The sequence below is a fragment of the Aquarana catesbeiana genome, linkage group LG01, assembly GCF_042186555.1.
Source record: "Aquarana catesbeiana isolate 2022-GZ linkage group LG01, ASM4218655v1, whole genome shotgun sequence".
Lineage (NCBI taxonomy): Eukaryota > Metazoa > Chordata > Amphibia > Anura > Ranidae > Aquarana > Aquarana catesbeiana.
The window spans coordinates 619,496,590-619,523,445 of NC_133324.1; the positions used below are offsets into that span (position 1 = coordinate 619,496,590).

Here is a 26,856-nt window from a genome sequence, read left to right on the forward strand (position 1 = left end):
CATTAATATCCATAACAGCATTTATTTGTCTTTTAACGTTTATATTGTCTTGTAGGTTCCATTGATTTATCTTACAGTGATGTTCTGTACAGTGATCTCAGAAAAGGACTAGAAGGCCTAGTACTAAAGAGCCACCTTCATCTTCTGTACTTGGTGACACCATACGATATGGTAGCACAGTGCAACCCAGACTGGATGACTTACTTTAGACAGGTGAAATATAACACTGTCAAATTAAGCTTGAATTTTGTAAAAATGTGCCGTTTATCTGAGAACCCGAACTGATCCAGACCTCAAGGCAAGACACTATATACTGCAAAAAGAAAATTAGATTTTTTGCACTATATATTTTGTAAAAATTCATGAGGGTCAATATATTATATTCTACGCTCTGGAGCTCATAACATTCAAAAATATCATTTTGGTTAAAAATAAATTCTGGGTATGGATATTTTTGTATACAGTACATTGTTCAAGCTTGGACCAGTGTAACTATGCATTATCCATACCTGTGGGATCCCCATGGAAGCTGGAAATCCCTGTAGTAGATACTACAGTGAACATCACTAGCTTCAGAGTCCTGTGCCAAGTAGCTGCCCTTCTACATAACGAACACACTAGATCACTCACTCTGGATGTCACACCACTTCCTCAAACTCAACTTGTCCAAAACCGAGCTCATAATATTTCCTCCCCCACGTGCCTCTTTCCCTGACTTCTCTGTCAAGAGCAATGGCACAACCATCCCCACATGCCAGGGTGCTAGGTGTTATCCTGGACACTGAACTCTCCTTTTGGCCCCACATCCAATCACTTTTCAAAGCTTGCCACCTCAACCTCCACAACATCTCCAAGCTCACGCAGATATACTGCGGCAGAATGGCTCCCCTGGGCGAAATCCTGTATGGGTACGTCCATTCCTTTAGCGGTCACCAGAGGGCACGATTGCCAGCACAGGGATTTGTGTGTGTAAACACACAAATCCCTGTACTGTCAGGGAAGAGGAGCCATATCGTTTGTTCCTACTAAGTAGGAAGTCAATCCTATCCCCCCACAGTTAGATCACACTGAGGGAACACACAGTTAACCCCTTAATCGCCCCCTAGTGTTAACCCATTCCCTGCCAGTGACATTTAAACAGTAATCAGTGCGTTTTTATAGCACTGATCGCTGTATAAATGCCAATAGTCCCAAAAAAGTGTCAAAAGTCTCCGATTTGTCCGTTGGAACGTCGCAGTACCGCTAAAAATTGCAGATCACCGCCATTACTTGCAAAAAATAATAAAAATGCCATAAATCTTTCCCATAGTTTGTAGACACTATAACTTTTGCGCAATCCATTCAATAAACACTTATTGCGATGATTTTTTTTTTTTTTTTTTCTTTTACCAAAAATATGTAGAAAAATATATATTGGCCTAAACTGATGAAGAAATTTGTTTTTTTCTTTAAATGTTTGGGGATATTTATTATAGCAAAAAGTAAAAAATATTGAGGTTTTTTTTTTTTTTTGTTTTTTTTTCAAAATTGTCGCTCTTTTTTGTTTATAGCACAAAAAATAAAAACCGCAGACGTGATCAAATACCACCAAAAGAAATCTCTATTTGTGGGGAAAAAAGGACACAAATTTCATTTGGGTACAGCGTTGAACGACTGCGCAATTGTCAGTTAAAGTGACACATTGCCAAATTGTAAAAAGTGCTCTGGTCAGGAAGAGGGGGGTAAAGTCTTCAGGGGGTGAAGCGGTAAATAGGCTATCCCCCCTTCAGTCCATCATGAATGCTGCAGCCAGACTCATCCACCTTACAAACCACTCAGCGTCTGCTACCCCCCTCTGCCAATCCCTCCATTGGCTGCTACTCGCCCAACGGAATAAATTCAAAATACTAACAATAACTTTCAAAGCCATCCATAACTCTGCCCCCAGCTACTTCACTAGCCTAGTCTCAAAATACCAACCTAATCATTCTCTTAGTTCCTCCCAGGACCTCCTGCTCTCTAGCTCCCTCATCACCTCCCCCCATTCTCGCCTCCAGGACTTCTCCTGAGCCTCTCCCATTCTCTGGAATTCCCTACCCCAATCTGTCAGACAATCTCCAAATCTATCCACTTTTAGGCGATCCTTGAAAACTTTTTTCTTCAGAGAAGCCTATCCTGCCTCCACCTAACAACTGTACTTTTATTTTCTTCATCAGCTCCTCCCCCACAGTTATTACCCTTTGTATCTCTTGACCCTCCATCCTAGATTGTAATCTCTAATGAGCAGAACCCTCTGATTCCTCCTGTATTGAATTGTATTGTAATTGTATTGTCTGCCCTAACGTTGTAAAGTGCTGTGCAAACTGTTGGCATTATATAAATCCTGTATAATATGAATAATAACTCACTCGCTCTGTATGGGCACGATTTAGAGAAGACTTTTGCATTTTCTAAATGTATGCAAAGTGTTCTCTGAGGTGGAAAGACTAATCACATCTAATCACAATGCTTTGCATTCATGAACAAACTGTTAAGTATTCTCCGAATGGTGCCTGTGCGGAGTGGTACTTAATACAGTTATTTCCAGCTTCCACAGGCATTGGCCAGCCAGGTATGGATCATGCATACTTATGTTGATCTAAGCTGGACCAATATAGCTATACAAAAAAACATGTATACCTGGAATTCAGCTTTAAAACTTAACTCAATGTTTACTGTGACTTTAAATTGTTTGGGCTAAGCTGGCCCAACATACTATTTCCTTCACTAACAGATTCACCTGCTGTGCATACTGTATAAATGGTAACATCTGCTACATACGGTATACAGCGCTGTGTTTGGCAGTGAGACTTCCTGTCCTGCTCCCAGAACAAAATCAAACTGGGCTGAGCATTGCTCAGCCATTCATGGGAAGCTTTAAGCTTTGTCTGTGAATGAATTCAAAGCTTCTTCTGAGTGGCTGAGGCGGTTGGATGACATCACTTCTTCTGTCTCGGGCAATCAGAGGAATCATTGTATTCATTCATGTAATGAGTGGTTAAAGCTGAACTCCAGGCAAAAGGCTAAACACATGAAATGCATATAAGGAAACTGTTTTACCTGCCAAAGGATATGTATTATTCCCCATCTAATTCTGAGATTTACACAGCTCTGCCTTATAGCACATGCCTGTCTGCAATTAAATACTCGTCCCTTCTCCATCCTGTGACTGGACAGTAAAAGGAGGAGTAGTAGACTGATCAGTTCAGCTCTCTCAGTCTGCTCTCTGCTCCTATCGACATGTCTCTCTATTGACATGTCTGCTCCGTCCCCATAGACATAAATGGGCTGCTTGCAGGCAGCACCTGGTGGCCGAAAAGAAAGGTGGTATTGTTTCTTTATCGCCTATCATTCTTATTAAAGATCTCTCTGTTTTTGGGCAGCCTTATGTAGCCCAGGCATCTAACGAGTTTCTGCAATTACAGTATAAAAATGGATTGCATAGGTTTCCGAGTTTTGAGAATACGGTGGAACCTTGGTTTATAAGTAACGCGGTTAACAAGCTTTTTGAAAGACGAGGAACTTTTTTTTTTTTTTTTTATTCTGACTCTGTTTGCGAGTGTTGTCTTGCAAAACGAGCAGAATTCAAGCAAATGGGCGGGGCAGTACCGCATTTGGACCGAGGTGCAGGGGCGCCGGGGACACTCGGAATGGTTCGGAGCCCTTTGGAAATACTGGGAATGACACGGAAATATTCTGTTTACGAGGCTTTCCAAGTTCAGCCGAGCTGTCCCCGAGTATTTCCGAGGCTCTCCGGCGCCCCCCACACCTCCGGCCACATGCGGTATTGCATGTAATAGAAGTCAATGTGGAACTAATTATCTTCGTTTCCATTGACTTCTATGGGGAAACTCGCTTTGATATGCTAGTGCTTTGGATTACAAGCATTCTCCTGGAATGGATTATGTTCGTAATCCAAGGTTCCACTGTATATTTTTGTTTTCACAATTTCAATTTTGTTTTTCTTATTAATGTACTTTCTAAACATTGTTCTTGCTATAGAGTTTAGTATTAAAGTGGAACTAAAGTCACTATACCTATCTCCTCTTTAATGGTCCAAAGTCCCAGAGGGGTCCCTCACCAGTGCCGGCATCTTCTCCCCAGGTGTCGGTCTTCAGGCACCTTCATTGGCCGGTGCAGGATGATGTAAGTGGCACAAGGACCGTGCTTGCTATGTAAGCTGAGCTGTGCATACACAGCTTAGTTTATACGCCCCAGAGGACTGCGAGCAAGCAGGTAGGTGTATTTATTGCTAAAGAGATGTTGAATGTCTCTTCTGCAATAAATAGTCTGCTTGGTCACAAGTTTTTATAAAATGCCTTCATTTCTGCTTTAAGTGCACTCTATCGTAATATTATGTATAAAATAATATTGTATTTTTTTTTTCAGTTTAATTTGCTTGATCCAGTGGATCAGAAAGTGGCTGGAAATGTAGGGGTGCCAGAAAGTTTTCTCGCACGCAAGGTTTCAGGCCAAAGTGTAAAAAAGGTTACTTTTTATTTTTATTAATGTTTATGTGGTTGTGTACTATGAATTATCCTTTCTCAACTCAAATGCTGTACTTTTGTTGGGTTACTTGCATAGTTTACCTCATCTAATGTAATCTATCGCAGATGTACAGTTTTTCAATACAGCAAGCTGAGGCGCAAACGTCATCGGTGGGCTGGCACAAGGAGCAAAGAAGCCTGCCACTGATGCTGTTAATTTTGAAAATGGTTACATTGGTTGGAGTCAGTACTGGGGCATGAAAAGGTTAACCAATAAGGAAAAGGGGCACATGTACATATGTAAGTGTACTTGTTTAACTACACACATAGTGATGCCAGTTTCTAAAGGATAGGGGGGTCCTCCTCACTGTAAGGCTTGTTATCTTTTCTATACTTTAAAGCCTAACTGCAGTCAAGGTAAAAAACAAAAATCAGCACAAGGAACATTACTTACCTTTTGCTGCTGTCTCTTCTGTAGTTGAAATTGACCTCCATTGATATGCCCCACCCCACTTCATCTTAATTTTCCGTTGCAACAGGGGTCAATAGAACTGAGGGAGCAGTGACAGGCACTCATTAAAGTGGAAGTTTAGTCTAAAACTAAAATCTCTAAATCTACTTGCAGGCACAAGCTAAGACTAACCTATCTAGCCCTGTAAAGCAAAACTCGCTGTACATACCTTTTCTGAAGCCAATTCTGTCCCACGCTGAGCTGCCAGCGGCGGCTTCTTTATGTAGGCATGTGCAGAAGAGACAGCGACAATGGAGGCCCCATAGTAAGTCTATGGGTGAAGTCACTTCCCAGGCATTCCATAGCCCTTGTTGGCTGTGTCCTGCACAGAGCTTCTGTTGCTGGAGACCAGACTGGATCGGCTTCAGAAAAGGTATGTATAGCGAGTTTTACTTTACAGGGTTAGATAGGTTGGTCTTAGATTATGCCTGCAAGTAGATTTAGAGTTTTTAGTTTTAGGCTGGACTTCCAATTTAAGTGTGCCCTGTGACGAAAATGTAAGTGTAGGATAGTTTTGCCTTAGCAAGATATGATTTGATCTGTAGAAGTAGTGTAATTGTAGATGTAGTTTAATTTTGGGTTATTAAAAATATAGTATTCTATGTCAGTCATGCACATATGTTCTTTCATTAGCATTTGTAAAGGACAGAGCCAGTTTTTTAGGATCGAAGTGACACCTAGATACCAATAAAAGTTCCCATTAGAGTAAACATAGATTGCCACCTTCCTGAGGCTCAAAGAAAACTGCTAGTCATCTTGGCTACACGGATCTGCAGGGGGCATTCGCAAGGCCCCAGCCGGTCTGCAAGCTTTGACTAATATCAACAGATCTAAGGAACCTATTTTATCTCTCATAAAGGCTAAAATATTAACAGCAGAGAGATGAAAATAATTCCTTTTGATCGTACCCGTGATGGGTTACGTGTACATGTAACTCTGTATTTCTAGCATGTGTGGAATCCTAGAGAACCACACAAAACCACTATATGACGCCTGATTGCAGCAGGCAGGCAGTGATTGGTACTGTTGCTATCGGACTGATGCGCTGGTATCGGAAATCCTATCCATGACCCAGTAATCAGCGCCGTTCTGGGCCAATTGGACTCTGGTCATTTCAGAACACAAAACATTCTGTGGGCTGAGACAGGAACACCCCCAGGGGTTGATTGGCCAAGGGCTAAAGTCCAGCCCACATCCATATTTCAATAAATTGGGTAGCCTGAGACATTGTTCTTCCACGAAGCCAGTTAGAAACTGGGGAGTTCCCACATGTTCCAGTATGCTTCTACAAAGAGGATAGACTTCGGTAAGGTTTATTTCTGTTTTTATCCCTTTTTTATTTTCATAAATATTATTCATAAAAAATTGCCAATTGTGTGTCTTTCTGTACTTTTTAATCTTTTTTGGTAACTTCTTTTTCTTTGTATATCTTTTATGCACTGCCCACTTTCGGGATATTAAATGATAAAATTAATAAGTGACTTCTGTGTACTAAGCTAGGACTTATATTTCTGGAGAGGTTGTTGTATTTTAGTGCCTAAGTACTCGGTCTAAGTTGCGTGCAATCAGTATGCAATCGCACTGCGTGTTGGCAGATTGCATGCAGATTGTACGCTAACACATCTGCCAGACGGAGATCTGTGTGTGTGGTGGCTCAGCAGACCAGTCCGCGGACAAACTGTTGGGTGGTGGCAGGCTATCGTTTATTGTGTGTGGGTGTGAGGACAGTAGGAAGAGTGATTAACACCGGGGTTCAAGCTTGCAGGATAGCTGGAGGAACCCTAGAAGTGTGTATTAATTGCTAGACTGTTCCTCAACCCTCAGAGTGCACCAGATTGTATGTAAGATTCGTATCTGCCTGTGTGTGATCAGCTAGCTGGATTGGAGTGGAGTCTCCCTCTAGTGGTGGCCAAAGGTAGTGCAGGCTGTGAAAGTACATGCTCAATATAAGTTCCCCCTTATTCCCTTAGTTCCTCAAATACCCCGGTCACAGAATGCACGTCGCAGTTAGCTAGTCGCTGTGGGCTTGTGTAATCGTGACATGCCCAACTATGCCTACCCAGGCATCAATGAAGAAGAATTTCAGCTAATAGCAGAGGTGTCAGCACAAGCGAGACATCCCACTGTCCCTTGTGCTGAATTTTGTGTTGACTGCACTTAGGGTTTAATCCTCTTTCTTTCTTTCTTCTTGATTTTATGCAGTATTGGATCAGCTAACTGGAGTATTGAGTAGATTACTTGAAGTAATATATAATGTCAGGAATTTAATTATATTCAAAATGCAGACACCATTCAGTTTATGATAAAGCTTTAGGCTTGGTTAACATATATGTGGTTTCCCCATGGCTGTGTTTGCTCATGCACAGCAGCCCATTCATTTGAATGAGCTGCTATATCCACTGAAAATGCAGTGAAAAAGGTCCCTGCACCTTTTCAGAAAACGCGGCTTCAGGAAAACTGCATATTATAGTGCGGTTTACAGTGCATGGGAGTGCCATTCAGATTAATGGTACCCCCACGCATTTTCTATGCGGGTGCAGGAACAGGTGCCAGAAGCAACCATCTGCACAAGTGTGAAGCTAGCCTTCTTCAGGATTGCAAAGAAACTTTAATGAAGGCGGAGATATAATGGTAACAAACACAAAGTAGATGTCACTTAGTGGTAACATGTTAATAGATTGGCTGGATTTCTGATGTGATGCTTTGCTTTGGATAACAATGATACATAATATGAAAATCAGCAAATGCTATTGAAAAAAAAATATCTGTTTTGTAAGATGAATTTTTTATTCACAGTATTTCCCTGAAAAGTGTTGCTCTTCACGTCATATGCTTTCAGTAGGTTCTTATTGTCTGTAAAGACCTGGTTTGTAGTGAATGTTTTGTCTGTACATTTAAAAAAAACTGCAGAAAGCCATAAGACATCCTGTGTTGTAATATCTTCTGATTGTAGAATGTAGACGAAAGAGCGGTGAATCGTCTTTACTTGTCATTCATACTGTATGCTTTGATGAAAGATTTGGACATCTGGTGTGTGTCGGGAAAGTTTAACATGCCTCGAGGGTTTATTCAGAATTTGCTGAATTCATCTGCCTCTTTCTCCTCTTGTGTTCTACATTTCTGTGAGGTAAGTCAATAAACTGTCCTTGTACATGGTAAAACAAATGGTTGCATTTCATTAAAAAAGAAGTGGAAGCCCACTTTATCTTCTTAGCCTCAATTCTTCACAGCAGTGGTTCACAAGGGTGTTAGAAATATTTCTTAGGGGTTTTGTTGACTGCTTACTCGGTTGCATTACCATGACAAGTATCACTATGAACCACCACCTGTCTGAACTTGACACAAAAAAAAAATGGCCCTTTTAGACAAATCTTGATTTTTGCTGTAACATGCAGATGGTGGCATCTGCATGTTACAGCAAAAATCAAAATTTGTCTAAAAGGGTCATATTTTTTTTTTTAACCTTAAAGTGAACTTTACAATTAACCCAGCATATAAAAATAGTGGTACCTTCATAATCTGCTCCATAAACCGTTTCAAATACCACCCTTCTATTCCAAAAAAACCTTAGGCTAAGCAGACTAAAAGGCACTTTTACCTTCTCAAAGTCACATTTCTAGGTCTTGGAAGACAAACTGTATTGGAGATTTTGTTCAATAGTTTATATTGAGCACCCATTTCTGTAAACCTTTGCAAAAGAATGGATTGCTTTAAAGGATAACTGCACTTTTTAGTACAGTTATCCTTAAAATGCAGGTCCCTTAGCTTACAAGTCTGCCACTTGTCCAAAAGCCACAGAGATCTTTACTGTGAACCCACTGCATGCTGCAAGGGCTTTTCACTGAAATTCTCCAAGAGGCTGAAAACCCAGCATCCAGATATAGCCTATTTAGTAGAACATGACAGCAAAGGATGTAACCCTGGAAGGTGTGTATTTTCAAGAGTTTAGTTCCACTTTACAGCAATGCCTTCTGCTTTCTTTCTTTTTTTTTTATAAAAGATCAATGTTATGTCTGTGGAAATATTTCATGCACATCATTTTTTTAAAATAATTATTAAAGAGTGATTTCTCTTTGTTCTCAATAAAGGAATTGGATGAATTCTGGGCATATAAGGCCCTTCTTCTGGATGTCACCAAAAAATTAAGTTACTGTGTAAAAGCAGAGCTGGTACCCCTAATGGAAGTGGCTGGTGTTTTGGAGGTAAGTAAAAACATTTACATTCAGCTGTCATTAAAAAAAAATCACAATCTTTCTGGTGCGGTTAAAATAATAAGTACTCTAAAGGTCCCTGATACTGTAGGAGATCTGCCTTTCCCCTGAAAATCCTGGATTTGTACATCATAAAATGGTAATAAACCTGGTTCAATGATGCTTTAACCGCTTCAGCCCCGGACCATTTGGCTGCCCAAAGACCAGAGCATTTTTTTGCGATTCGGCACTGCGTCGCTTTAACTGACAAATGTGCGACGTGGCTCCCAAGCAAAATTGACGCCCTTTTTTCCCCACAAATAGAGCTTTCTTTTAGTGGCATTTGATCACCTCTGCGGTTTTTATTTTTTGCGCGATAAACAAAAAAGCGAGCGACAATTTTGAAAAAAAACGCTTTATTTTTTACTTTTTGCTATAATTAATATCCCCAAAAAATATATAAAAAAACATTTTTTTTCCACAGTTTAGGCTGATACGTATTCTTCTACATATTTTTGGTAAAAAAAATCGCAATAAGCGTATATTGATTGGTTTGCACAAAAGTTATAGCGTCTACAAAATAGGGGATAGTTTTATGGCATTTTTATTAATAATTTTTTTTTTTTTACTAGTAATGGAGGCGATCAGTGATTTTTATCGTGACTGCGACATTATTGCGTACACGTCAGACAATTTTGACACATTTTTGGGAACATTGGCATTAATACAGCGATCAGTGCGATTTAAAATGCATTGATTACTGTAAAAATGTCAGGATGTGAGGACCTCTGCGCTACTAAAAAATGAAAACTATGTATAGTGCTGCAAAATCTGATGGTATACACAAATCGACCAATAAAAAAGAGGTGAAGTGATACTCAAGTGTTAAAAAATCGTTATACAAGTAGGTGGACAATGATGTAGATCATAATGAAAATAATGAATAAAATCAATCAATAGATAAGTCCAAAAAATAATTTGACATAAGTGTTCGTGGATCTTCTCCAAGAATATGGTAGGTGATATGGGCATTAATGGATGGCATCTGTACAGTAATGTGCTCACAGAGCCCTTACCTCCATAGACATGGGTAAATGCCTTAATGCTCCGAATGATGGATGGCAGTAGAGACCGATGGATATCTCCGGTAGTCAGGGCCCTGAGGAAGTCACGAGGGGTCGTGACGTAACGCGTAGGACCCACGTTAGCTGACGCAACCGGAAGTTATCACCCTTGACCCGGTTGTTGTTATTGCGGACCGGAAGTTTTGCAACAGGTGGCGTCGGAAGGCCGTCTTATGCTGTACTGTGCTTTCACATGTCCTGTACAGCGCTTTTTGATAATAAACTGGACTTTTTAATACTACACAATTGGAGGCTGTCCTTTTCTCTTCCTTTTCATATGCATATCCGGACCCTGAGGCGAGCCTGACCCGGCCCTATGACTGACACCCATCTACTGGAGATATCCATCTGTCTCTACTGCCATCCATCATTCGGAGCATTAAGGCATTTACCCATGCCTATGGAGGTAAGGGCTCTGTGAGTACATTACTGTACAGATACCATCCATTATTGCCCACATCACCTACCATATTCTTGGAGAAGATCCACAAACACTTATGTCAAATTATTTTTTGGACTTATCTATTGATTGATTTTATTCATTATTTTCATTATGATCTTCATCATTGTCCACCTACCTAACGATTTTTTAACACTTGAGTATCACTTCACTGTCACTTTTATTATTATTGTGCGCAAAATCACTTTGTTTTCTTTTTTGTAAAAATGTCACTGGCAGTGAAGGGGTTAACACTAGGGGGCAGTGAAGGGGTTAATGTGTGTCCTAGTTTGTGTTTTAACTGAAGGGGGATGGGGACTGTGCAGGGAAACTAACAGATCGCTGTTCATACTCTGTATGAACAGATGATCTGTCAGTTCCCTGCTCAGAGAACCAGAAACTGTGTGTTTACACACACAGTTCTGGGTTCTCCGTGTGCCCCGAGAGATCGCGGGTGTCTGGCGGTGATCGAGACCGCTGGACACTCGCATCGGCTCAGGGAGCGATCGGGGGCACGCACGTGCGCCCCCTAGTGGCCACAGGGCGAATCGACGTTACATAACGTTGTTTCGCCCAGCCGTGCCATGCTGCCGCAATACAACTGCAGCAGCTGGTCGGCATGTGGTTAAAAACGAGGAGTATAGCCAAACTAATTTGGCTATACTTCTACGGATCACAGGAGTGCAGTTCATTCTGCACTCCTGTGACCCATTTTCAGCTAAAGCCCACTGTTAGCTGATGTCACTCAGCCAGCTCAGGCTCAGGAAAGATCCCGATTTTAAAGTCGGGATCTATCCAGATGCCTGGACCAGAAGCTAGATCAGCCTCTCAGCGAACTGCTGAGAGATTTCGCCATCCGTTCCCGCCCCCCGCCAGAGCCTGGGGCAGAGGAGAGAGCCGGTAACTGAGAGTCACACGCTCTCTGCAGGCTGAAGATCGAGAACTGAATGATCAGCGGGCTTTTGATCGCTCAGTTCTCAGTCTTGGAGGCAGCATGGGACAGCTGCAGCTGGGATCAGTGCTACAGCCATATAGGTGAGTATGATTGAATATTTTTTTCTTTATCGTACATTACGGGACACAGAGCAACCATAATAATTACTATGTGGGTTATGCGCCCACCTATAGGTGAATGGACACTGGCAGATGAATCAAACATGAAGTCTTCCCCTATATAACCCTACCTACACAGGAAGTACCTCAGTTTTTTTGCCAGTGTCTGTAAGGTGGTGGTCACTGATGTGATGCATGTGCTCTTGGAGTATACTTGGAGGCTCTATTAGGAATCATGGACTTCAGTCGGGTCCATTCGAAAAAGCTGTCAGCAAAAATGGATGGTACCCGAGCCTAATTGGATAGGAGAGAAAATTCCTCAAAGTTTGCCTGTAATGCAGCCTTACAGCGCTGGACCCTGCGTAATGGAACCCTGTGTAGTGATGGTTCTGACCAAGGTGCTTTCCTGCAGGGTGCTATACAGGTCCAGGGGAGTGGACCCCAGATTAAGGGGGACCCAGTCCCTGAAGGTCTTTTTTGACAGAGCCCTGCAGCAGGAATTGTAAGTCTGCATTTTGCAGTTTCTCTCTAAAAAAAAAAAAAAAAAAAAAAAAAAAGAGATGTACAGTGGTTTGTCTGGTCTTCTCCCAGTGGCCACTGTGGGCAGTGTGCTGTTCCATGTGTACTTAGGAGTATTGGGCTGCAGTGTCTCCTCCAGCCACTAGAGGGCACTAGAGGGGTTCACTCAGTATGGCCTGTTCCTGTATAGCCAGAAAGTAGAAGGGTGGCCAATTTTTATGTTTTGTTTCCATGTGGGGGGGCCAAGTGCAGTTGGGCAGGGTAGCATAGTATACATGCTTGCAACCTGGTGGCATAAACGCATGCTTGCTTAAAAGCATATTGCATAAACACGTTTGCATACTTGGATAAACATGTTGGCATAGACACATGTTTGCATGTTGCATAGACACGTTGGCATAAATGCATATTTGCATCAGCGCATGTTGCATAGACCAGGGGTCTCCAACCCCCGGTCCGCGGCCCACTACCGGTCCGCAGCCTGTTTACAGGCAGGCTGCGAAGTCTGCACAATCTGAGGTGCGGCGGGTGAGCAGAGAGATCACCGCCAACACCGCACTTCCACCCACACAACTGCTGGTATACTGTTGGGGGTGAAGCAGGCGAGCAGAGAGATGACATCATCTCCCACCACCTGCCCGCATCACCGCTGTTCCACCCATACAGCCCGGCCAGTATACTGTTCGAAGTGAAGCGGGGAGCAGAGAGATGACATCATCTCTCACCGCCCCACATCACCGCTGTTCTCTCTCATGCAGAAACCCAGCACTCCACTGCACTGCCTCTGTGCTTAGTGACAATTTGCGTCTAGGAGGCAGGAGACAGTGGCATGCAATCTGCATCTGGTGGCATGTGGCAAGTGACTGTGGTAATCTCCATCTGGTGGCATGTGGCAATCTCCATCTGGTGGCATGTGGCAAGTGACTGTGGCAATCTGCATCTGGTGGCAATCTGCATTTTTTGGCATGCGGGCAATCTGCATCTGGTGGCATGTGACTGTGGCAATCTGCATCAGGTGGCATGTGGCAATCTGCATCGGTTGGCATGTGGCTGTGGCAATCTGCATCTGGTAGCAGGCGATTTGGAAAGTGGCAATCTGGTGATAGGCACCGTGGGAAGCTGCATCTGGTGGCAAGTGACAAGCTGCATCTGGTGGCAGATTCTGCATTATGGTGAGTTGAACTATTTAATTTTATATTACAATATAATAATAAAAATAATGCGCTTCAATCAACCTGACATCATATTAACCATGGTGTTGTGATGATTGAAGTGCAAACACCACCCATTTTCTGACAAATCGGGCGCAAAAAAAGGTATCATTACCCAGACCAACGCACCCCCCCCCCGCCCGGGCCTTGGCACAATTTTCATCCACAATGCCGGTCCCCGGTGCCAAAAAGGTTGGTGACCACTGGCATAGACACATGTTTGCGTAGACGCATGTTGCATAAATACATGTTTGTGCATAAACGCGTGTTTGCATAGACGCATGTTTGCATAGAACAGTGTTTCTCAACTCCAGTCCTCAAGGTGCCCCAACAGGTCATGTTTTCAGGCGTACCATTATTTTGTACAGGTGATTTAATCAGTATCACTGCCTTAGAAATTACCACAGCTATTTCATCTGAGGGAAATCCTGAAAACAAGACCTGTTGGTGCGCCTTGAGGACTGGAGTTGAGAAACAATGGCATAGACACATGTTGCATAAACGCATGCTTCCATAAACGCATGGTGGCATATTTTCATTTGAACTGCGTACATATATGCCTATTTGCCTTGAACTGCATACATATATGCTTAGCTGCCTTGAACTGCATTGAACTGTGCACATAAATGCATAAACAAGAATACTTATATACCTGCATATATGCATACTTGGGTGCCTACATAATGGCATACCTGGGTACTTGTGCACTTGCATACCTACGGGGTTGAATTGCATGAGACCAACATTGTTTTAGGCCTGCATCCTTGGGGGACTGGGTATTAGCTTGGGCTAATATAGTTGCTACCTTATTTGCCTGTTATACCAGCTAAATGACTCCAGAAGGGAGAGGCAGCTGGGGGAGGTAGGTCAAACGCTCTCAGGTTCAATGATCTGGCGGTGTCAAAATCTCCCTATGGACTAGTGGTGTCAGGTGCATCTGAGCAACTATGGTGTTTGGCATTGCAGTGTTTCTTTTTTCGCCAGATGGACTGCGGCCGCATCACCTTGATCATGCCTAATTACTGTTAATCGGAGCCTAAACAGGAACAAGCCTGGTTAGTAGTTGGATGGGAGACTGCCCAGGAATACCAGGTGCCTGTAAGCTTTTCCCCTCCTAAGTGAGGGAGGCATCTGAGGCTGTTGTGAGCTTTTGAGAGTATCTCAGGCCAGAGGATTTTAGGGCAGTCTCTGAGGTGGTTCGCTCTATCATTATCTGGCAGAAGCCTGGTAGATTAAGTACGCCTCTTGGGACCTTCTGGGTCTGCCACAGAGTCGTCAGTCTTATACCTTGCATTGACTCGTGGGGCAGAAGTTATGGGCTCATTATTGTACCAAACAAATGGGGACATGAGGTCTATCTTAAGATCTCAAGCCCCTGGACATCCTTCTGTTTCAGATAGGCTTGGTCAATTTAGTGATGACCTTTCTGAAAGAGGTAGATTTCGGGGGCCATAGTCATCAATGACGCATATCCTCAGGTGCCGTTTTTTTCCAGGTTCATCAAGGGTTTCTGCAATTACAGTGCAAAATCATCCTTTTTCATTTTGTGACTCTGCTCTTCAGGCTGGCCACAGCTCCCAGGGTTCACAAAGCTCCTAGCCCCAGTGCTGAACTTGCTAAAAGTTGCAGGGGGTGTCAATCTTATGCCGTATACACACGAGCAGACTTTCGACGGACTGATCTCCGAAGGGCTTTTTGATGGAGTTCCGACGCAACGGACTTGCCTACACACAATCACACCAAAGTCCGACTAATTCAAACGTGATGACGTACGACCGGACTAGAATTAGGAAGTTCATAGCCAGTAGCCAATAGCTGCCCTTGCGTCAATGTTCGTCCGTTGGACTAGCATAAAGACGAATGGATTTTTCGACCGGACTCGAGTCCGTCGGAAAGATTTGAAACATGTTCTATTTCTAAAGTCCGTCTGATTTTTCGACAGCAAAGGTCCGATAAAGCCCACACACGATCGAATTGTCCGGCAGATTCGTTCCGTCGGACCTTTGCTGTCAAAGTCTGGTCGTGTGTACACGGCATTAGTATACCTCAATAATCTTTGCTCAGGAAGCAGTCGGTTCCAGATGTTCCTTGGATACATTTCTGCAGGAGGAAGTTGTATTAAGTCGAAACACGTTCCCTATGTACAGTCCTACTCCAGGTTTTATGTACAGGATCATTCTCTGTCTGGAATATGAAGATCCGAGCATTGGATTGCCAGAGGACTCTGTTCCCGGAGTATTGCAGAGCTCAAATTGGTGGTTGATGGTTCGGAGCGAAATTCTTCCTTTCAGGGGTTTGGAATATAATAACCACTGAGGCCAGTCTCTCCAGTTGGTTTGAAGGTGGCTACAGTTTAGTGGACTTGGTTTCCACAGAAGATAATACTGCCCATCAGTATCTTGAAACTTTTGGCCAGTACACTTTGCTCTGGATTATTGGACGAACTAGTTGTAGGTTCAATCCGACAATGCCACTACAGTGGTATAGATCAACCACTAGGACGGCACCAGGAGTCGGGTGGCTCAGGAAGGTGAACCATATTCTGTCTGGGGCAGAAAAATGACAAGAGGGGGTTTTCCACTCATCAGCAACTAATGCTGGGACCATGCGGTCCCTGATTCCTGGGACAATTTTTGGCAAACTGCCAATGTTGGGGAACTCTGAAGGTGGACCTACTGGGTCTACCAAGTTCTACAACAAGTTGGACAGGTTGTGTCCGGGACGAGAGTCCAAATGGCAATAGGGGTAGATGCACTGGTAACACCTTAGGGACCAGTTCTCCCTAATTGAGGCCTTCCCTCTGTTTCGACTACTGCGGCATCTTTTGCGAAGAATCAGGGAGGTGGTAACGCTGATAATAGTGTTAGTGAACCAAGCCCTCCTGGGCTAATTTGTCTGACAGCGAATCTTGCGGGGGACACTCCTTTGACACTTCCAGTCCAGCTAGACCTAATTGCCCTGCGTCCTGTGTTCTCTGCACTGTTGAACGTTTGGAAGCTGGCTTCAGGGAGCTTCGATTACAGGACTTGGAAATATTTTATGCCTGGGATGAAGCCAAGAAGTGGCACCCGCAGATATATGTGAGTGGGAGGTTCTTTCCTTTCTCCAATCGGGAAGGGAAGGGAGATTAGCCTTAAGTACCATTAAGGGTCAGATTTGTCCCTATCCGTTTTTTTCCAGAAGCCGTTGTTTCTCACTCATACTTCATACAGGTATATTGCAGACAGTCCCGCCGGTCAGGCCACCCTTGTGTCCTTGGGACATCAATTTGCTCTGGACTATCCTTGCAGAGGCTACCCTTTGAACCAATTTGAGAAATTCTGTTGGTCCTGTGATTCAGAAGGTGGATTCTTTGGTTGCTCTCTCGTGCAGTGAGCCGTTCTTGGTCTTACATCATGATAAGGTAATGTTGCATCCTCATCCATCTTTATTGCCTAAAGTGGTTTCTAGTTTTCACTTGAATCGGGACAGTGTCTTGCCTTCCTTTTCTAATCCTTAGTTGGCATGAGTAAGATCGCTACATACTCTGGAAGTAGTTCAGGCAGTCAGGATTTGCTTGAATTTTTGGGAAAGGTCAGGAATCCGGGTTTGTGCTGCCAGCAGAGCTCAGGAAGGACAGAAGGCATCCAAGTTAACTATTTTTTTGGATCCACCAGTTAATTATTCAAGCCTTTGGCTTGAAAGTGCAAGGTCCCCACCCCTTTTTGGTGAGCCCCCAGGTGTGTGGGGGCATCTTGGGCCATTCGCCAACAGGTGTTTGTGGCTCAGGTTTTTAAGGCCACTACATGGTCTTGGTTTCATACATTCACAGGATTTTACCAGATGGATATCAAAGCCACGGAGGATGCTGCTTTGGCCACAGTATGTTATGGGTGGCAGAATAAGTCCTTCTCAGGTGGCAGTTTCTGTGATTGTGTCTCCCTCCCCTCAAGGGCATTGCTTTAGGACATCCCACATAGTAATTATTATGGCTGCTCTGTGTCCGCTGATGTACGATAAAAAAATTGGATTTTTCCTACAGCTTACCTGTAAAATCCTTTTCTTAGAGTATATCACGGGACACAGAGGTCCCTCCCCTCTTTTTTTGGGATGTTCATTGCTTTGCTACGAAACTGAGGTATTTCCTGTGTAGGAGGGGTTATATAGGGGAGGACTTCCTGTTTATTTGAGCTACGAGTGTCCATTCACCTATAGGTGGTGCATAACCCACATAGTAACTATTATGGCTGCTCTGTGTCCTGTGATGTACTCCTAAAAAAGGATTTTACAAATAAGCAGTAGGAAAAATCCAATTTTCAAAAGCCATACTTCTCTTTTCACCCAACCTAATGATAATGATGGTCAAACAGTAATAATATTCTACATAATGTCCTGGGCAACGCAGTTAATACAAATCTTGACTTGAACGCATAATGTCCTGGGCAACGCAGTTATATAAATCTTGACTTGAGCGCATCAAGTCAAGCTATACTACAACCCCTTTTGTCCCCTGAACCTCATAAGGGTAAGGTCATGCATCATACTGAGGGGCCAGCAGCAAAGTTCAAGAGAGGTGGGCCACAGCTCAACATGCAGAGCTTGTACATTAATGCACCTATTTTAATTATGCTCACATTTTGTGAAGTATGCTGTAAGGACAGGTGTACTTTGAACTGTCAACACTCTGCATCACTGCTCCAGGTGAGTAGCCTCTAATGATCCCAGCTGTACACCGCATGTGTGTGACAACATCTTTTATGGAGTTTTGGAGCAAGCTTATATGCCAAACCTTGCTCAGTGCAGTAGGAGTTGGACCCATTGTCTATGATGGAAAGACAGCTGTCATTAAACTTTAAAAATGCTGTTTGTTACTCGGGTCCACTGGGTAATGATTAAGTGCTGACTCCAGCTTGTCCTCCACTGTACTTGTTCCATCTGTCGTTTGGTTTTAATATTTATACCGAATAAAGTGAATTGTTGGAGTGCAGCCATCCGGATCTTCCTTGTCTTCTGTACTTTGAACTGTATATGTGTATATCTTATTAGTTTTCATAATATATCAGTGTCTTTTTTTTTTTTTTGTATTAGTAATATGAATTTCTTTCTTTAAATGGTAGAAGACTGAAAAATGGTTTCTCTTACATGTAATGTTGCATTTTATATAGTAATAATTTCAAGTTTTTTGTTTAATAGGCCCGAGCCAAACAACTTTACAATGCAGGTTATACCACTCTTGCACATCTGGCTAATGCTGATCCACAAGTGATGGTTAAAAGCATTGAACATTTGTCAAAACGCCAGGCAAACCAGATTATTAGCTCAGCTAAGGTGAGAAGTGTCATGCGTACTTATGCATGAAATTGATACATATTTAAAAGTTAAGAATATGTCTTGTCGCAGATAGAGTATTCATAAATCACAGTTTATTTTTGAGTTTTGCCTTGAATACATGAATGAGGATGCATATGAAACATAGAGCAGTAACTTGGAACAATTACAATTCTTATATTCAGTCATCTCACTTCACTACATTAAAATGAACACTGCTATGGGTAAATGCATTCTGTGTTTCTGCTATTTTGCTTGCAAAAATTAAATGAATCTCCTAGCCTATTTAGACTATATACTGTTGATGAGAGTCTGATCTCTTACATGGGGATGAAGGATTTTAACAGGTTACATGTTCAGCTTCTATACATTCTGAGTCACAGAACCAGAAAATGTATGATGTGAATGGGTGTCAGATTTCCTCATCTCAATGGCAGCCTACATTTTCTTTTCATGACAAGTGTACTTTAAAGCTGATTTCCATTGTAAATGGCTAATACCCTGCTGTAATACATATAAGGGAGCCGTTTTACCTGTCAGTGGATTTATTTCTGTCCATCTACAGCTGGCGGGGCTGAGAATCCCCCCACTGACATCAGTCGGGAGGAGGAGAGAGGTGGCCAGTCACGTGATCGCTGAGCGGTGTTCTGAAATATAGAACAGCATTTTTAAAATAAAACACATACACTGGGCACTTAGCATTAAGGAAGACAGGTGAGTGCCTGCAAACAACACCAGTATTTGTGCAGGAGGGGAGGGTCAGGCAGGCACTGACACAGTTAACAGGCGGGGGGGGAGCTGCAGATGAGGGAGACACGTATACTGATCATGCTGTCAGGGCACAGCAGCCATGATAGGCAGGGCAGAACTAGGCAGGATCAGCCAGGTATTTCAGGTGATACAAAGGGACAAATTACACAACACAAGCACTGTGCTATTATTCATGCTTTAACCACTTGCCGACCAGCCGCCGTCGTTATACGGTGGCAGGTCGGCTCTCCTGCGCGAATCGCCGGCAACCTGCGATCGCCTAGTACAGAGGCAGAATAGGGATGTGCCTTTGTAAACAAGCAGTTTACAAAGGCAGATCCGATCCCTGTTCTGACAGGAGACATCCAGAGATCAGGAACAGTGATCTCTGTCATGTCCCTGGGAGCCCATCCCCCCTACAATTAGAACACACCTAGGGAACACCGTTAACCCCTTGATCTCCCCCTCGTGTTAACCCCTTTCCTGCCAGTATCATTTTTACATTGACCAGTGCATTTTTATAGCACTGCTCAATGTAATAATGTCATTGGTCCCCAAAAAGTGTCATTTGGGGTCAGATTTGTCCGCCGCAATGTCGCAGTCCCGCTAAAAATCTCAGATCCCCACCATTACTAGTAAAAACAATAAAAAAAAAATAAAAGTCCCTAAATCTATTCCAGAGTTTGTAGACGTGATAACTTTTGCGCAAACCAATCAATATATGCCTATTGCAATTTTTTTTTACCAAAAATATGAAGAACACTATATATCGGCCTAAACTGATGAAGAAATGTTTATATATATATATTATATATATTATATATTATATATTTTAATTTTTTTTATATGTATTATAGGATTTTTGAAATTGTTAAATTTTAAATTATCATATTTTTTTTAAATTGTCGCTCTTTGTTTATAGCGCAAAAAATAAAAACACAGAGGTGATCAAATACCATCAAAAGAAAGCTATTTGTGGGAAAAAAGGACGTCAGTTGTGTTTGGGTACGGTGTCGCACGACCGCGCAATTGTCAGTTAAAGCGATGCAGTGCCATACCCCAAAAAATGGCCTGGTCATTAAAGTGGTTGTAAACCCTTACAGACCACTTTGACCTACAGGTAAGCCTAGATTAAGGCTTACCTGTAGGTCCAAGAAATATCTCCTAAACCTATACGGTTTAGGAGATATTTGCACAAAGACAGGCACCCCCGTAGACAGCGGCGTGCAGGCGCTCTGAGCATGCCGCTGCTAACGGCGATATGCCGTTAGTGGCGGCTCCTGTGCGCATGCGCGGGAGTGACGTCATCGAGGCTCCGGCCAATCACAGCGCCGGATCCACGATACCCGGAAAGAAGATGGACGCTTCCTAGCAGAGCGGACAGCTGTGACATCGCAGGCTCCTGTGTCAGGTAAGTGACACATAATGGGCTACTATGCGATGCATAGTAGCTCATTTTGCTTTACCTTTGCAGGGAAACAAAGAGGAAGTAAACCCATCAGGGTTTTTTTTTTAAGGATAACAATAGCTTTAAGATTAGATAGATTTAGCCAAGACTTACAATTTTAAGTAATATTTCATGCAGTTTGTTTTTGGTGTTAATTGAATGTATAATAATCTGGTCCTTGCTTTCCTCTTAAGATGTTACTGAATGAAAAAACTGAAGCTCTCCAAGAGGAGGTGGAAGAACTTCTTCGTCTACCTGCAGACCTCCCGTCGCTTATTACAAAAAATGAAAATGTTCAGACGATTGAATAAATTTACTGCTGGACATAATGTTATATTATATTAACTCATTGACTAAATGAATTCAGACTGTAATAAACCAAATCTACTTTATTTTTTTAATTACTTGTACAGTTTTGGGGTCTGTTTTATTCACTGTTGAGCTGCAAATTCCCTTAAAACATGCCTATAATTGTGTATACAGACAGTCCCCGGGTTACAAACAAGATGGGTTCTGTAGATTTGTTCTTAAGTTGGATTTGTATGTAAGTTGGAACAGGTACATTTTTTTAAGTGTAACTCCAGCCAAATAAATATTTTTTACATTTTTTGGATAGCATAGGGAAGGGTTAACACCCCTGTAATGTTGATTTTGCTGTCTGTGCCCTGTTTCTATCATTGCCTTGCTTCCCAAGTCGAAAGAAAAACAAATTTGTTTAGAATTATGAATGACAATTCTGAACCATGTCCAATATGTCTGCTGAGGTCTATGTTATATTTGCCATCCTATTCTATTTACAGCAGACAGTTCATATCTGCAAGTACCTGTGATTTTATTGCCACTATTTTGCCTCTTGTGTCACAGGCTTTATTCCTGCTGCAAAACCTTTATTTACCTTTTTTAAACGTTTTTAATAAAATCACTAAAACTAAATACAGATCTGGGATTTCAGCTCTCCTAAAAATACTTTAACCAGCACTGGAATGTCCACAGTACAAACTACCTTTATCCAACACAAGCTCTTTAGAAAGATGGCCTTCTCCCACATAAAATCTGTCTCAAAGTAATACATTAATAGATTATACACATTCTTTAGTGCAGTGGTTCTCAACTCCAGTGCTCAGGACCCATCAACAGGACAGATTTTAAGTATTACCTTGGGGAGATGCAGAAAAAAATACTCCAATCACTGAGCAGCAAATGATATCACCTGTGATGTATTTCAGTTATCTTGCAAACCTGGCCTGTTAGTGGGTCCTGAGGACCGTAGTTGAGAACCACTGCTTTAGTGGGTGGAAGGTCAGGGCCAATAATGGACCACTTTTCAGGAACAAAGAATTTTCATTAGCGTCTTGACCAGGCAGAGTCTCTTCCATTGAATACTCTCTTCCATTGAAGCTTTAGGCCCATAAACCACCCTCTTGAGGGATTTACCACAGCACCCAGAAGGCTTATTCTAATGAAGGGGAGTTTAAATCCTGTACCTGTTTGGTCGGTTGGTTGCATAGTTGTCTCCAGCTGAAGGATGAGTAACATTTGATTACCATCAATGGAAGAATTTTAGGATGGAAGAGACGAACAAGGAGAGGAAAGAAAAAAAAAAGGGGGGGGGGGCTTCCTTTCTAATTTTTTGCATCCCTTTTCCCCCTTTTTGCTATATATATATACAAACATGTATACATAAGTACATACAAAAGGGGGTTTCCACCCCTGGGGTGTCTAGGAGGCGGAACACTCCATCTACTCTCAGAAGAAGGGGGAGACCCTGCAGGCTAAACCATCCAGAATTTCAAGATATTAAGGGCTCAAAATTCAAAGAGTAGAAATTAGACCACGCTGTCCACATAAGCCTATATGTCTCCATCTTTTCCTATTCCCAAACAATCATGTGTTCTACATCAATCCAGTTCAACTCCAGTCCTCAAGTATCCCCAACAGGTCATGTTTTCAGGCTTTCCATTATTTTGCACCTGTGATTTGATCAGTTTCACTGCCTTAGTAATTACCACAAATCCTGAAAACATGACCTGTTGGGGGTACTTGAGGATTGGAGTTGATAAACCTTGTTCTACATGACTAATATTTTCCACTATGCATGGCCATTCGGCCAGTGATGGAGGGTCAGGTTTACACCAGTGTCTAATGATCATCGACCGTGCAGTCATTCGAAAATGTCATCTTTTATTTGTTTATAAGAGCACAAAAATTATCAATACAACTGTCATTTGAGATCACATCCCCTATCAGCTTTTTGTGAAATCTCCGTATCTTATCACAGAAGGGAATGATTTTAGGGCATGTGCCCTAGATGTGGGACATAGTGCCCGCGGCTCGCAAACAGCCCCAACATGTGTCAGCGTTAGTCGGGTTTAATTTATGTAAAGTCTTAGGACAGCGGTACTATCTCGACAAGATCTTATAGTTACATTCTTGGGATAGACAGACTACAGTTGCATGAAAATTGCCTTAATAGTTCAATGAAAAGGTTAGGTAGGAGACAGGCTGAGAGAAAAAGCTAGGTCAGTGCTTTTCAGCACTGAGGTGTCATATGGGTTCTCTGGTGTGCTGCGAGCATAGGACCCAGTTTGCCCTCTATTAGCATCAGGAGTTACCATGGTGCTGGCAGGACCTCCTCCAGCACCATAGCAACCAATGACACTCTAGTGCCAGGATGCATGGTTTCATTTGTTACTATGGCGATGGTGGCCAGCTCACTTACATGATTCTGATCAAGGGCAGGTGACCTGCAGGACCATTCCCAGCTTTCAGCAGAAGATGGGAGAAGACTCTAACCTACTGTTTGAGCCAAAAGGTAGGTCTCTGATATGAAGAGGGGACTGTGTGATTGGATGGTTTAAGGGGGTACTGTGATGGAGTTGTAAATGAGGGGTTCTATGGAGATGGGGGACTCCACAGAACCCCATAGACTTCCCATTGATGAGTCAAATTTACATTTTTTAAATTTTGGACTGGGGTGCCTTGAGATTTTGCATACCTTTTTTAAAGGGTAGCGCAACTGAAAGTTTGAGAAATGCTGAGCTAGATGATGCTGGATGCCTCCAGCCCAGCAATGAGGCAGGTTCTGCCTTGCCAACTTCCATTGCACACTGAGAAATTTACAATTTGCAGATTAAGCAATTTCAGTACAGAAAAGGAGCCTATACAACGGTGCTAGACTGAATTTTTCAGTTGAGGCTTTCATTCTTTATGCCGTTTGTTCACCAAGAGCCAGCCCCCTGAAAACCAATAGAATTCCTCTGTTGATACATGTGCAGTTCAGAGCAGAAAAACAACTACTAGGCATGAGCCACAGTCTCCTGACAATAGTGTGAACCCAGCCTCAAGTCCAATTCTAGCCTTTTGTACCCACCTCCACCACTATTTCTTTAAATACCATTATACATAGCGTTGGCCTGATGACGTCACAGATCCTTCTTCTTCCTTGAGGGTGGTGGCAGGGTTCCCAACCATTAGTAAATTTATGAACAGTTTGTAAAAAATCAGATTTTTTTTTTACAACTGTCTGTAAATATAAGGGGCTGAAAAGTTGTCAGGCTGTGTTGACTTTTTCAGTATAAAACAGGCAAATTACTTGTTATGGGTAATGTTAGTGTTTCCATATTGTGTTAATACTGTTCAAGTGTAAGGCTGGCCATACACCTATAGATTATCTGCAGATTTTCTTAGGTTAGATGGAAAAAGTGGGAGATTCCTCCATCCACACAGTTTAGCGAACATGGAGAGATCTGTTGCACATTTTCTATCTAACCATAGAAAATCTGCAGATAATCTATAGGTGTATGGCCAGCTTTAGGCTGGCCAGAGGCCAGCCTGTATTTGTGGGAGGAGTCTGAGAGGGCTATTTAAGCCTCTTCCTCTGTCAGGGCTGGTGTTGTGGGCGGTTCTGGGTTTAGAAGGGGGTGGGGCTGAGACGTCACTTTCGGGTCCTTGCTGAGCATGGTTGGCTGCATCATGGCGGTGCTTACACCGGGCTCCACCGGGGAGTCCGCCTGCCCACCCACCTTGTTACCTCTGGACACATCCCACATCACGAGGGGGCCGCCCCCTTCTCCCGGTGTTCACGCCAAGGGGGGCGTTCACCCCGCCCTCCCGCTTCTCCCGATGTTTCCGCTGGGTGAGGGGGGGGGGTGATCGGCCGCCGCTGCTGACTCCTCTCCTCATGCTCATCCAACTCCACGAGGGAGCCACCCGCCTGGTGCCCCGGGGGGGGGTGATCGGCCGCCCACCCGCCAGCTCCTCTCTTTACATGCACATCTTGCTCCATGTGTGAGCCGCCCGCTCACCCTTCTCCGGGTGATCAGCCGGCCGCCTGCTCCTCTCCTCATGCGTGCTCACACGAGGGGATGGGCGGCCACCCGCCCGCCTGCACCTCTCTCCCCACAATTTGTATCGCTGCAGCACTGAGGACATCAGACCTGCACACAGCAGTCATGGCAATGGCCAGACGGGAGGTGACAGGTCTGTTGTGGCTTGCAGTAGATGTACCATGCTGGATTGTCATCAGTTATAATTATCGTTTTTTCATTGGTTTTAGTCGCATGTCATTCTCAAGCTTACATAAGGTTACATTCAGTGTCAGCAGGGCTTGGCTCGGCAAGACAGGGAGGCTGTAAACTACATACATTGCTGCTTTTACTGGGTTATTTTGTTTCTTTGGTCAGTGTTTCTATCATAGCGTTTCTGCCCCAGGAGTTCTGTCATAGCGTTTTTTGGTCATAGCGTTTTCCTGCCCCAGCGTTTCTGTCATAGCGTTTTTCTGCCCCAGCGTTTCTGTCATAGCGTTCTGCCCCGGCATTTCTGTCATAGCGTTCTGCCCCGGCATTTCTGTCATAGCGTTCTGCCCCGGCATTTCTCTCATAGCCTTCTGCCCGGCATTTCTGTCGTAGCGTTTCTGCCCCAGCATTTCTGTTGTAGCGTTCTGCCCCAGCATTTCTGTCACAGCGTTCTGCCCCAGCATTTCTGTCTCGGAGTAGTCTCGGCATCTCTGTCATAGCGTTTCTGCCCCAGGGTTTTTTTCATAGCGTTTTCTGCCTCAGAATTTTTGTCATAGCGTTTTCTGCCCCAGGATTTCCGTCATGGCATCTGTGCCTCAGGATTTCTGTCATGGCATTTTTCTGTCATGGCGTTTTTCTGTCATAGTGTTCTGCTCAGCATTTCTGTCTCAGTGTTCAGTCTCAGCATCTTTCATAGCGCTTCTGCCCCAGGGTTTCTGTCATTGCATTTCTGCCTCAGCGTTCTGTTGTTGCGTTTCTTCCCCAGGATTTCTGTCATTTCATTACTGCCTCAGCGTTCAGTTTTCAGCATTTCTGTCATAGCGTTTCTGTCATAGCGTTGCTGTCCTTGCATTTCTCCCCCAGGATTTCTGTCATGGCATTTCTGCCTCAGCATTTCTGCCCCATGATTTCTGTCATTGCATTTCTGCTTCAGCGTCTAAGTCTCAGCGTTTCTGCCCCAGAATTTCTGTCATTTTGTTTCTGCCTCAGCGTTCAGTTTCAGCTTTTCTGTCATGACGTTGCTGTCCCTGCGTTCTGCCCCAGGATTTCTGTCATGGCATTTCTGCCTCAGCGTTCCAGTCCCAGCATGCTGTCATAGCGTTTCTGACCCAGGATTTCTGTCATGGCATTTCTTCCTCAGCGTTTCAGTCTCAGTGTTTCTGCCCCAGAAACACTGAGACTGAGTCAGACGTTTTCTGACTCAGCGTTCTGTATCAGTATTTCTGTCATAGCGTTTTCTGTCATAGTGTTTCTGCCCCAGGATTTATTTCATAGCGTTTCTGCCC

At 43.3% G+C, this 26,856-nt stretch overlaps 1 protein-coding gene across 3 annotated transcripts in view; it reads left to right on the forward strand.

The window, feature by feature from the left end:
• Positions 1-21,460, forward strand: part of HELQ (helicase, POLQ like) — a 75,741-nt gene extending 54,281 nt beyond the window's left edge. For all 3 annotated transcript variants that reach the window (XM_073600249.1, XM_073600258.1, XM_073600266.1), the window contains 6 exons: positions 56-213; positions 4,408-4,506; positions 7,970-8,143; positions 9,105-9,218; positions 18,725-18,859; positions 21,251-21,460. In XM_073600249.1, coding sequence (XP_073456350.1) covers positions 56-213; positions 4,408-4,506; positions 7,970-8,143; positions 9,105-9,218; positions 18,725-18,859; positions 21,251-21,367 — 797 coding nt within the window. In that variant the 3' untranslated portion in view covers positions 21,368-21,460. The remainder of the gene's footprint in view (positions 1-55; positions 214-4,407; positions 4,507-7,969; positions 8,144-9,104; positions 9,219-18,724; positions 18,860-21,250) is intronic.
• The last annotated feature ends 5,396 nt before the right edge of the window (positions 21,461-26,856 follow it).